The sequence below is a fragment of the Brassica oleracea genome, chromosome C3, assembly GCF_000695525.1.
Source record: "Brassica oleracea var. oleracea cultivar TO1000 chromosome C3, BOL, whole genome shotgun sequence".
NCBI lineage: Eukaryota > Viridiplantae > Streptophyta > Magnoliopsida > Brassicales > Brassicaceae > Brassica > Brassica oleracea.
In genome coordinates, this window is record NC_027750.1 from 60,814,047 (window position 1) to 60,827,656 (window position 13,610).

Below are 13,610 nucleotides of genomic sequence, written 5' to 3' on the forward strand. Positions count from 1 at the left end.
ATATATATATATATAAATGTTTCTTCTCATAGATGAGTCGTAGGTAATGTTATTAATATATATCCATTGAACATATATATTAATATATATGTTTATTTCTTCCTTTAACTAAAAAAAATCCGAACTGTTTCCAAAAATAATGTTATTAATATATCTTACATGTAAAGAAGAGTAAAATCAGGAGTTATTGTTTCTTAACAAATTTGTTTGTATTGATTCTGTTTATATTTTTTCAAATATATGGTTATTATTGGATTAATTACAATTACAAATTTAAGACCAGTGGCATTTAGTTGTAAATATTTAGAAAAAATTAGGGTTATTTTTAATGTGTACTTCAGTTTTAATAGATTAGATTTGGCTTTCGTATTTTATATAAGCTTGTTATCCAAAAGCTAGAGTAATAAATTCTAGATCACTATTTCGAATATTGAAGTGACAAAAATTAATGCTTGTAGTTCTTAGAATAGTTTTAAGTTGTGTTTTTAAAAACCAATTTACTATATCAATTTTTTGGAGACATAAATTCATCGATATAAAAATCCGAATATGTATTTAGCTAGTTTTTTCTAAAGCTAATATATTTTACTAGTTTTGTAGCAAACATTAAAATGTATTGAAATTTATAGGTTTTTAAATCATCATTTTGTTTGTATTCCGATGATATCTTTTATTTTTATTTTATATTCATGAAAAACTTAGAGGAAATTCAAATTTACCATTTTCAAATTTACATTTAGAGAATAACTATTTCTATAAATATCTTAAGTTTATTATTAAAAACAAATTAACTCTCATAAATTATCCTTAAATCTTAAACTCAAATACTAAGTTGTATTTGATTTGTTCTATTTTTTAAAAGTGCTATCCAATTCAATGAGTTTCAAACAAATTCTCATAAATTTATGAGATATAATACTACTCTGTTCCAAAATAGATTATGTTTTGAATAGTATTTGATGTTTCAAAATATATAATGTTTTGATATTTTGATATTAATTTTAGTTTAGTAAAAAATTGTGTGATCAATGATGTTCTATAAGTTTTTTTTTATGATTTGGCTAAATTAGTTTTGATTTATGTTTTAATACAGTTTTTAGAAAAATGTGCATATTTTAATTTTTGTGCTTTCAACCAACACATAAACTATTTTAGACCAGAGAGAATATTCTTTTTGTTTTATAATATATATGATGTAGAAAATGTTTGGTGTTTCAAAATATAAGATGTTTTAAATTTTATTTTAAAATTTTGTTTTATCAAAATTTCCAACTATTTACTGTATTTTATAACTGATTAAATTATTTTTGATATAGATTGTCAATGATGGATCTTAGAAGAAAAGACTGTTGATAAAAAAAAAACATAACATATAAAAAGCAACTCAAAACTAAAAAATTAAAAGTTAAACATACAAAGACCATTTTAATACTATTAAAATATTTATTCATTTCATAAAAGTGTTATTTTAGTATCTTTTACACAAAGAGAATCATTTTACAATATTAATACAATTTATATTTTGTTTAAATTTAATATCAATTATAAGATATATTGATTTTGTAAATAATTTATTTATTTAAAATACTCTTCGTTGAATAGATGTAACTACTAAGAATATAAATACATTGTAAGAATTTTTAATTTGTATGAAAAATGTTAAAATGACATTTTTAAAACGAAAAACTACATATATGTATTGCTTTTTTCTTTTTTTCTTTGTTTCATATTATGATATTACATGACGTTTTATATCAGTACAATATTTTAAAAATTACATTTTTCTAAAATATATAATTAAAAATATAATTTAATTTAGAAATAGTAAAAGTTTAACTGGTAGTTTTTGATAAATATAAAGTTAGATATGTGAAAATATTTTATATTATGAAATAACAAAAATATGTAAAACATCATTTTTATTAAAAGGGAGAGATATGAAAAATGAATATTTTAATGTTTTCATTGGCTGTCATTAAAAGAAAAAACTATTGCAAACTAAAAAAAATTAAAATAATAACTTAAATCAAAATTACGTAGGAAAAAACATAATTCAAAAACATGATTTTGTAAATAAAATAATAACTTAAATCAAAATAATAAACATGTATTAAATTTATTATCACTTAATTTTTCATTACATATAATTATTTTACTAAATAAAAAAAAAACTTTTTATGTTTCACTTAATTTAGCCAAACACACATAAAATATTCTTTTTATTAGTTTATAAAATCGGTTAGAATGAACATTGGCTATCCATAAGGGTTGTTCTTTTTCTTTTTAAATTAGGTCCTACTTGAAAGATTATAAATTTATGTGGAGGTTTTGAGTTGGGTCTTTGAGTCTAGCTGAGTTTGGTTATGATGTATAGGAAGCTAAAAATATCTAAATAACAAATGTATCTTAAAAAAAAATTATATTACTTGATTTGGTCAAGGTCTTTTGAATACATTATAATTAATCTAAAATATTACAATTCATCTAAAATATATAATACTAATTATGAAAAACAAATATTAATGTATAGAAATATAAAAATTAATATCTGTGCGGATGTGAGGATCAATCTCTAATTTTTATTAAAGGGGAAAATATGAAAAATGAATATTTAATTGTTTTCATTGGCTGTCGTTAAAAGAAAAAAATATTGCAAACTAAAAAAAAAGTTAAACACGGAACGACTATTTTAATACCACAAAAGAAGAGCAGATTCCCAAAAAGTAACGTTATCTTCCATCGTGACCAAAATTCATTCGCAAAATTCGAGATCTTTAATAGGTTTTGTCGTTGCTGTTTATAGGTTACCACCATAAACTGCAATGATACTGTTTCAATCCAATCCCAAACCACTCAAATGTCTCTCTCTCCAGACATCTGTCCCACTGCATGTAAGAAGGAGAGAACAAAGAGACAAAATCCAAAAAAAAAACAAAAGAAGATAAGACTTGAAGAGAGTGAGAAAGATAGAGATAGGGTTTTCAATTTTCTTCTTTAAAAGAGATTCTTCCACTATTCTCCTCTCTTCTAAATCTAATCGTTATCCTTGAATATCTATTCCTTTGTTCTTTTTTTTGGTTAGTTTTTTCCTTTCTTGATTTGGTCAAAAACCCTAGATTTGTGGGTATATTAATAAAATGAATATAACTTTCCTCTTTTCCTTCGATTATAAATAGTCCCTCCGGTTTTCTCCTAACCCTAAGCCTCTCAGATCTCTACAGCCTCAAAGTCTCCTCCCTTGACGCTCAGAATTTGTATTAGTAAATTAAGTGAGTTTCGGAACAAAAGTTTAGAGAAGTACAACGATTTTGACAGAAGAGAGTGAGCACACAAACGCACTTGCATGTTCGATGCACTTGCAATTCTCTTGCGTGCTCACTGCTCTATCTGTCAGATTCCTGCGCCGATTCTTTTCGGTCCGTTCATGTCTTCTTTAATTGTGTTCCGATCTCCCTAATTTCTCACTCTCTCTCTCTTGTGTTCATCTCTAACTAAATACGATATATGATAGGTTTCTCTTATATATTCTAACATATATAGGTTTGATTTCAAACTGCACGCGGGTTTGATTTTTTCTCTTTATATTTTATGAGATCATTAGTATCTAAAAAATTTAAATCTATGTGTGTTTAAGGCTTTGGTTAAGCGAGATTAATATGGGACCATTAACGTTATAAGCTAGTTTCTTAGGCTGGTCCTAAACTCTTTTGAATCCTTCAATTTCTCGATCCATGCTATATTATTAAATATATGGTCTTCGATTCCTCCTTTTTTATGTTTCTCATTAGCCTTTGTAATCTGTGACTTAGTTTCTCATTCATAAGATTTATCCTTTTGCTTCATATGATGATCACTTCTATGTTCAATCATGGATCTTGCAAGAGTACTGTTCATGATCTTCAGTTGTTGGTTTTCTAGATTACTTATATTATATGGTCGTACATTTTGATTCCTTGAGGTCTGTATGCATATAAATTATCCTGTTGTATATAGCTTAATGTGTAATAAGATGTTATCTAGTTTATGTAATTGATTCCATGTAATCACGTTGTGAATTTATATTTTTGCTAAATAATCACGTTGTGAATTTTGTGATAATATTCTTGTGGGGTTGGTTCTTGGTCTAGGAACATGTTGGGCTTGTTTCTTGGTTTAGCAACATGATCTATGCATTTAATCCTCCAAATGGCGATATAGACCTTTTTAATTTGTGTGCTAGTATTTTGACATCAAATACTTTTGGGGTTCCGGAAGAGTAATTAGTATTTTGACAAGAGATCAATTCAATATACTAGTGAATAAGAAATCTACAGAATTTAATTGCTTTACGAATGCTTCATTTATGCATTTCCATGACTAAATTTTAAAGAAGATTAACCTTCTGTTTTTTTTTTCTTTCTGCCAAAACACTATTCCAAGTTTTCATTTTAAATTATATATTTTCATACATATGGTAGGGATGAAAAGAGGTTCATCTTGGGATTTGTTTCTGAGCGACGGGTTATTAATATTTTACAAATCATGTGAAGTACTATCTAATTATTGTTTCTCTCTTGTACCACTACGTGTCTCTTTGTCATGAAGTTCTTGCTTTCTGTCTTGTTTTCCACTCTTTACAGACCAGACCATAAGTGGTAACAATTGGGTTGTAACTTCGTCAAGAGAAAGATATTGCTTTTTTGGTGCGTGTGAATTCGTCAAGAGAAAGATATTGCTTTCTCAGTTTGGGCCTGGCCCATGAATCACGATGAAGTTTTCAGCCCATATCCTCATCTCTTAACCGGCACTCTCCGCCTTTCTATCAACGCTCGCTCTCGTATCTTCATTTTGAAAGAGGTACATGACCGGTTGCGCAGGTTTAGTTTGATTACAACTCGTTGGTCTTGTCACGGTAATGTCGAAGTCCGAAGGTTTGGTCTGATTAGAACTTTTGCTCCGTCACCATACCTCATCATTCTCTGCGCTTTTAGAAGGATGAAGTTGTCTCCGTCACGTCGCCATTTTCCGTACTCCGTCAAACCCAAGCGTTTCACCAAAGAGGTTATTGTGTTGATTTTAGTGGGCCTGGTCCAAATTCTGGCTATCGAGAGCCTTTCACATCTGTTGTTACGGGTTCACATAGCCCAGTTTCAGAGCTGTTCACATTCAGCTTATGAACCACCGTTCATGTTTTTCAATGGAAAATTAAGTCAGTTAGGACTTCGGTGTTTAGAAAGCTTCATCAGCTCACCCTTTATTGCAGAGGCCATCGTGATTCGATCGGCACTTTGCATGGCGCTAACCTTGGAGTTTTCCACATTCAAGGTTCTCTCCGACAGTTTAACGCTCATCTGAGCTATCTTCGGCGACCTCCAGTCTAAAGAAATTTCGGTTTTGTGATACGATATCCAATCGATCTCCTCTGGGTTTGCAGCATTTTCTCAACTTAGTTGTCGATGTTTTAGCAAAAAGGCTCTTCAACCTTATTTCTCTTTGTAACGGACATCTTGATTTGGGCCATCGTTATGGACTCAATTCTTCTTCTTAGTTTTCTAATGAAATATTCGGTGACAAAAAAAAAAAATCCTGAGTGTCATGTATATAACAAGTATATAGAACGTTAAGCTTCCCATATTTGTAATTTGAGTCTGTTGGAAAAATAGCGACGAATCATTCGTGATGGAGTACAGTTTGCAAAGTACTTATTTATTTGTATTTTTTTCTAAAAAGTAATTACATTTATGTATAGCACACTAGTAAAAAACATCGCTACAGCCACGAACATGCCACGCGAATTTTGTGGCAAAAACGTAAAAGCTACGATGCACCTACGACATGCTACGAAAAAAAAAGTGGCACTTTGCTGGCAAAACGTAGCAAAGATTGCTACGAATATATTCGTGGCACTTTTCTCCTATGTTTTGCTACGTTTTCAACGTGGGTATCGTCATATATTATTATTTTATCTAAGTCGGTCAGAAAAACCAAAAAATAAGCTTGCCACGAAGAGAATCGTAGCAAGCCGTAGCTAGCCACCGAAAAAAAAATCCCACCAATCCAATCCTCTGCACATAAGGCAGTGATAAATACAAAAAAATGAAGCCACGAAAATGTTTCGTGGGTAATTTCGTGAATAGCTTTCTCAGTGCAATCACATCCGTCTAGTTGGGCGCAGAAAAGATTCTAATATTTGCCAGGAAACGAATCGTAGCAATTTTAGTGGCAATTTGTAGCAAAAATTGTAGCAAATATCGTGGCAAATCATGGCAGAAACGTGGCAAGGTTTTTTCTATATAAGCAAGCAAACCCACGAGAGTTCTATCACATTGCAAACCAACAACAATCGTGATATCAAACCATTTTTCCCAAAAGAAAAAAAAAAGAGAGAGAGATTTCAATGTCTTATTATTTTCAAAATCGAGAGTGGATGGATCGACACATTGATCGAGTTGATAATAATGTTTCGAGAGAGTTTAGCGAAGGTGTTGAAGTTTTTATCACTTTTTCCTCGAGTCAAAATTCTTTCATGGAGCAAAAAACCATGCTATGTCCTTGTGTAAGTTGTGGAAACCGAAAGCAACGTGATGTAAGAACCATATCTCGCCATCTTTACCGAGTCAACTTCAAAAGTAATTATTATGTATGGTCAAGCCATGGAGAAACCTACTATGACGCTGGAGAATCATCGACGGGAGGTCAATTTATGGGAGATGAAGCAAGATATGCAGACGGGCCATATGAAGAGAACATTCCTGGAGGAGACTTTGGGTCAACTGAAATACCGGATAATTTGATGGAGGAACCCAATGAAGAGCAATATGAAGAAGGATTGTTTGAAGCTTTCGAAGCCGCTAATCAACCACTATATGATGGATTTGTTGAAGGTATTTCTCAACTATACTTGGCATCTCGTTTAATGAAAGTAAAAACTGATCATAATTTGGCGGAGTCATGTATGGATGAGATATCACAAACTTTTAGAGATGTTTTGCCACAACCAAATATAGCTCTCGAGTCATATTATGAGCTAAAGAAGCTGACGAAGTCGCTTGGTCTCCCTGTCGTGAAGATCGATATTTGTGAGGATAATTGCATGTTATTTTGGAAAGAAGATCGCGAGTTGTTGGTGTGTCGGTTTTGTGGAAAAGATAGATATCACCAGAAGAACCATGGAAAAGAGAAAAGGCGTCCAAAACAAAGAATGTTCTATTTGCCTATTACGGAGAGGTTGAAGCGTCTTTACCAACAAGAGGCTGCTGAATCACAAATGCGATGGCACGCAAAACATGAGTCGTCAGAAGGAGAAATGCACCACCCTTCTGATGCAGCAGCGTGGAAGCATTTTAACAAGGTATATCCTGATTTCGCTGCGGAAAGTCGAAATGTTTATCTAGGAGTAGCAACAAATGGATTTAATCCAGTGGGTATGAGCGGTGAATCCCACTCGGTTTGGCCCGTCATCGTAACCCCATATAACCTACCTCCTGGTATGTGTATGAAAAGAGAATATTTCTTTATATCAGTACTAGTTCCTGGGCCAAGGCATCCAAAGAAGAGCATTGATATCTATTTGCAGCCGTTAATTGAAGAACTAAAAAGTTTGTGGAGCGATGGAGTCGAACCATATGATGTCTCGAAGAAGCAAAATTTTACAATGCGAGCCGCACTAATGTGGACAATTAATGACTTTCCTGCTAACGGCATGATTTCCGGATGGATGACTCATGGCCGTTTAGCTTGTCCATATTGTCTTGATGATACAAAGTCTTTTTGGTTGCAACATGGAAGGAAGCATAGCTGGTTTGACTGCATAGAATGTTCTTGCCTAGGGAGAATCCTTACAGAAGAAATGTCCAAGCTTTTCGAAAGGGGCAGACGGTAGCTGATGATCCTCCACCATGGTTGACGGGAGAAGAAATTCTTCGCGAAAGAATCAACAACATCGAAGGACTGAAGAAAACGGTCGATTGTGGAGGAAATGGACACGAGAAACCTGCGAGCACTATAAACGGCTATGGCAAAGACCACAATTGGGTGAAGAAAAGTATCTTTTGGGAGTTGCCGTATTGGGAAAACCTTCTTCTTCGCCACAACTTGGACTTCATGCACGTTGAGAAAAAATTATTTGATAATCTTATCAACACGATGCTTAATGTTCCCGGGAAGACAAAAGATAATGAAAAGTCGAGGATGGATCTACCTGATTTGTGCAGACGGTCTGAGTTGCATATGAAGGATGATGGAACGATGTCAGTCCCGATATTCCAGTTGTCGAAAGAGGAAAAAAAAGAATTTAAGCGATGGTTAAAAAATGATATAAAATTTCCAGATGGGTACGCTTCAAAGTTTAGTAGGTGTATAGACGAGACGAATAGCAAGATTTCAGGTCTGAAAAGTCATGATTGTCACGTCATTATGCAGCGACTTCTCCCATTTGCGTTTAAGGAATTACTTCCCAAAAGTGTTCACATTGCCATTTCAGGTACATAATCTTAATAATTAGTTTGATATGTGTTATTATTGACTAACTCCTATTATTTTTTTGTAGAGATAACACTCTTCTTTCGTGATATATCTGCGAAGATACTTAAGCACGAAGATGTTTCCATTTTGAAAGAAAACATTGCGGTGAAACTTTGCAATTTGGAGAAGATTTTTCCACCGTCGTTCTTCGATGTTATGGAAAATCTGGCTGTACATTTAGCAGACGAAGCTGCTTTAGGTGGTCCAGTGCAATATAGATGGATGTATCCTTTCGAGCGATACATGTACCATCTGAAAAAGAAAGTTAAAAATAAGGCACACATTGGAGGTTCCATCGTTGCACAATATGTGAATGAGGAAATATCTACCTCTTCTGCTAACTTCTTTGGTAATCCACAAGTGGTACATGAGGTTCCACTTCCCAGAGAAGTTTGGTTTACATATCAATATCCAGATGTGCCTAACTTGTTTTATCACGGGGATTTTATGATGGAGAGAAACCCGTATATGTCTGGTAATGACCTACAAATACTAAAAGACCAACAATTTGCCGAATGGGTGAAAAACTATGTGAGTTTCCAATATTATTTGATTTATAATTTGAATGAAACTTATCAATTATAGATATAAATTTAATTAATAGGTTGTGCAAGCGAGTAACACATATGAATTTTCGATGTGGATGTTCGATTTTGTACAAGGTCCGCAACGTAAGTATAAATCTTGGCCGATTTACCATTCACGTGGCTACTGCTTCCACACACATAGCCATGGACAAGATAAGAAAACCCAACATTATGGCATCCAAGTTCGTGGAACCACAGATACTGACTATTACGGTTTGATCGAGGAGATAATGATGGTTGAGTATTTTGGTTCTGTTGGACTGAAGGCCATGGTTTTTAAATGTAAGTGGTTTGATACAAATGAAGGTCGGGGAATTCGAAAACATAAATCAGGGATCGTTGATGTGTCTCCGCGCTGGCAGTATGAGAAATATGATCCACTTATCTTATCTGGTAATTGTGATCAAGTTTGTTTTATTCTTATCCGCGGGTACGACATACATCAGCCAACGATTGGTGGGATGTACAAAAGTTATGCCTAGAGGGGTTCAAGAAACGTCTGAGGATGTTCTTGTTGCGTTACAAGATGATACACACAACCAAGTTGTTGCACGGAGCGTGATGGTGCGCATTGAGACGTATGTTATCGAAGATGATTCAGATTATGAATCCATGCCAGTTGTTCCTCCTAATGACGAATACGTTTCAGAAGATGAATTAAACGAGGCTTGTACTGATTCGGATTCGGAATGATTCAAGTTCTTAGTAAGTTTGTCGTGTATGAAGTTTTTTAAAATTGTAATATAAATAAGTAATCACTTGGTAATTTTTAGTTTATGAAGTTTAAAAAATTTGTAATATAAATAAGTAATTTATGAAGTTTTTAAATTTATGAAGTTTTTAAATTTGTAATATATAATAAATTTATAATTTATGAAGTTTCAAATTTGGAAATATGAAATAACTAGATTTCTTAGTTTTAAAATGTTAATATATTTAAGTTTTTTTTTAGTTTCTTATATTCTTAAATTCTAATTAACAGTTTTGAGATTTCATAAAAAAATATTTTTTTTCAAAAACCTAACTAAACCCTAAACCTATCTATACCCTAAATCTATTTCCCACCACATAATAAACCCAAAAATTTTCCTTCCTAAAACCAAAACCCATTTCCCTCTAAACCCAAAATTTTTCCTCTAAACCAAAGCCCAATTTCTATACTTTGGCAATTTTTTCCCCTCCACAAATTCATCACGTGTCTCTCTCTCTCTCTCTCTCTCTCTCTCTCTCTCTCTCTCTCTCTCTCTCTCTCGGAGTGTCTCTCGCTCTCAAACGCTCTCAAACCCTTCGCCGCCTCTCTCAATCTTTCTCGACCCTCTCTCACAGATTCCTCTCCCTCTCTCTCGACGACGGCTCCTTCGACCGGAATCCCAAACGAATCCCGTCGTCGCCCGCGCTCTACCGGATTACAGCTCCCAGGTTAGTGAGCCCCTCGTCTCTGTCTCGATTCCTCTTCCATCTAGGGTTCATTGGGTTTCGATTTAGACTTCCTAGGGTTTTGATCTAGGTTTTTTTTTGTGTTTCGATTTACATATTTAGTTAGGGTTTACATCTAAAAGTGTGGGTTTTTTTTCCAGTTTCGATTTACATGTTTATTTAGGGTTTACATCTAAAAGTGTGGGTTTTGATTTCAAGTTTCAATTTTTGTTTTCGGTTTTGTCTCTATTTCAAGTTTTGATTTCAACTTTCGATTTTAAGAGTTTCGATTTACATGTTTTTTTGTTCTGTCTACAGATATGCGGCAAGGGCGACCTCAATTAACCTTATTGGAGCCTTCTGCCATGGCCCCATCTTCTGCTCCTCCCATCTCTGTACCTCATGGAGTTGTACCCCCTGGAGCTGTTCCTCACGCATCTGTCGGCTCTTTAAGTGCAGTGCCTGCGGCTCATGCCCCTTATGTCAGGAGAAGAGAAGATGCTCTGCTACGTGTGCCATCCAGACGTAACCAGCCACACCTCCATCCTGACAAGATCAATGGAGCATTGTGGTAAGTTGAACTTAATGCTGTTTACTGTTAACTAACTTGTGTGATACATTACTAACTTGCATTTAGATTATAAAATTTAAACTATTGTGTTTGCCATTTAACAATGAAACACATACAGTACTGTTCTTTTTCAATCATCCTGGTCAAGTCTTAAACTCACTAGCCGACTTAGTAATGATTTGGATTTTATTATACATTACAGGTTTGGATTTTAGTGTAAACTACTACTGATAAGATTGTAGGTATTTGTAAAAGCATTAGACCAGGTTAAAAAAAATTGTATGATGAACCGTGTATTAGTAGATTAAGTGTAGAGTTTAATATATGATTTTTGTTTGATGTTTGCCATTGTCTTGTCTCAGGTTTGGTATTGATCCTGAAGTCCATGCTTTTATCCGAGCAACATGGCAGGGAAACTATTGGGGGTCGTGGGCAAGCTGGAACTTCATTCCACCTGAGAAGAAGAATCAGTGGTGGCATGCTTTCATTGTAAGTGCTTCTTTCCCTCTTCTTTTCCCTTTCTTAACTGTAAGTAACGATCAGTGTTTAATGACTTATATTATATTATTTTGCAGCAACACTACTACTGGGAGGACCAATTCCATGATGAAATCTACTTGAAATGGAAGAAACAAACTCAGGTTACGTCTGTGGTCGCATCAGCCAGAAAAGGAAAGATAACCGGCAACCTTCCTACATGTCAGACGCTCACTGGGCAACAATGGTTGAGAAGTACAGCTCTGAGCAAGCGAAAAAGAAAAGTGCAAAAGCTGCAAAATATCGTAAGTCTGCTCCAGTTGGGAAGAAGATGCACAAGCACGGTGCATGCCCACACTCTTTCCTTAACATTGAGTATAATATGGTAAGTTTTGCCTTGAGTTTATTTTCATAATTTTTTTTGCCTTAAGTGTTGTCTAACTTCCATCTGTTTCATTTCTTATAGATGGTTGATGAAGGTTTGAATGAACCACCTTCATACACAGCCCTTGCAAGGAAGACTCGCACGGGTAAAGATGGCTACTTCCTAGGCGAACGTACAGAGGAACTGGTTCTGGAAGTTGAGGAAGCCGTTGAAGAGATGTTACAAGATGGATCTCCACTTGGCGACAGTCAAACCGACTTCACTGCTGCTTCAAATGCAAAGCGCTATCTTCTCAACCAAGAATACATCAAGGTCATCTCTTCTCTCATCCTCATTTTATTTATTTCAGCTTACTGGTTTAATACTTGGTTATTCAACTGTGATTGGAAATGCTTGTGATTGTCTAATTTAATTATGGGAAATGCTTGTGATTGGAAATGTTTGATTATGATTATTTTTCCTTTCCTTTTGCAGAGAGGAAAGACAAAGAAGGGTACAATCTACGGCCTTGGCAGTGTTCAGTACAAGAACAACAGTGCTTCTGTGCCAATTCCTGTCTCACTCAAGCGCAACCTTGACGTGGATATGCGCATGTCTGGCTTCGAGACCACCATTTCTGAAGTCAAGGAAGACATTGTTGGAGTCAAGGAAGATTTCACAGCTTTGAAGACAGAGATCAATGCTTTCAAGACTGAAGTCACAGGGGGGATGTCAGCAAGCCAAGTAACTCTCAACATTATTCTGCAAACTCTCCAATCTCAAGCTTCCACTCCTGCCTCAACTGCACAACCATTTCAGCCTCAAGCTCAGTCACAACCTCAAGGTCAGCCCCAAGCTACAGTTCAATCTCAACATCAGCCACAACCTCAAGCTCAGTCTACGGCTCCACCACAACATCTCTCGACCAATACCCATTCTGATTTAGATAGGTGGTGCCAAGAACTTGGTATGTAAGGTTTGGTCAGTTCATGTATTAAGCTACAATATTTTCACTACAAGAAAACGTTTCCATAACAACGAAGATTTACGACGAAAATATTTCGTGGTAAATTTACATGGTGTTTACAACGCAGTTACGAGGAGACCAAATTTTATCGTAAACGCCACGTAAATTTACGACGAAATATTTTCGTCGTAAAATCCATGTAAGTTTACGACGAAAGTACGTGGAATGAGAAATACGTCATAATCTTTACATCGACATTACAACGAAACATGTTACCATTATATTACATTAAAATTTAAATTATTTTTATTTTCTAACGGTTAAATTTTTTTTTCAGGTTTGGGGCTAACAACCGTGTTAGCCGGAGCGTTTTGGCGACGATTAAGGGTAACTACGACGGGGCATATCCGAACTGGAACAAGACACCAAATCACGTTAAGATCACGTGGTTTAAATGTTTTGCGGTAAGATTTTTAAATTTAATTAAATTTTCACTTTTAAATATATATATATATATTTAATATTTATTATTAATTGTAATTTTTTCAAAAATTTTGTGTTTCAGAAAAAGTGGCATTGGTCTTTGGGAATCACCGAGAGGGTGAAGGCGGAATTTGTTGCAAAGGCAAAGATACGCCTCTGCAACACAGTCTCTGATTGGAAGGACAAGTGGGAGATCTACGGGTATGAGGGAAAGCCCACTGAGCTCACGACGGATGTGTGGGA

General features: G+C 34.5%; 1 protein-coding gene across 1 annotated transcript; it reads left to right on the top strand.

Annotated features, from left to right (window-relative positions):
• The first annotated feature begins 6,520 nt into the window (after positions 1 to 6,520).
• On the top strand, positions 6,521 to 8,927 carry LOC106331127. Its single transcript, XM_013769462.1, has 4 exons — positions 6,521 to 7,743; positions 7,809 to 8,461; positions 8,528 to 8,838; positions 8,889 to 8,927. Exons 1-4 carry the CDS (start codon positions 6,521 to 6,523, stop codon positions 8,925 to 8,927), a joined length of 2,226 nt encoding a protein of 741 aa, XP_013624916.1.
• The last annotated feature ends 4,683 nt before the right edge of the window (positions 8,928 to 13,610 follow it).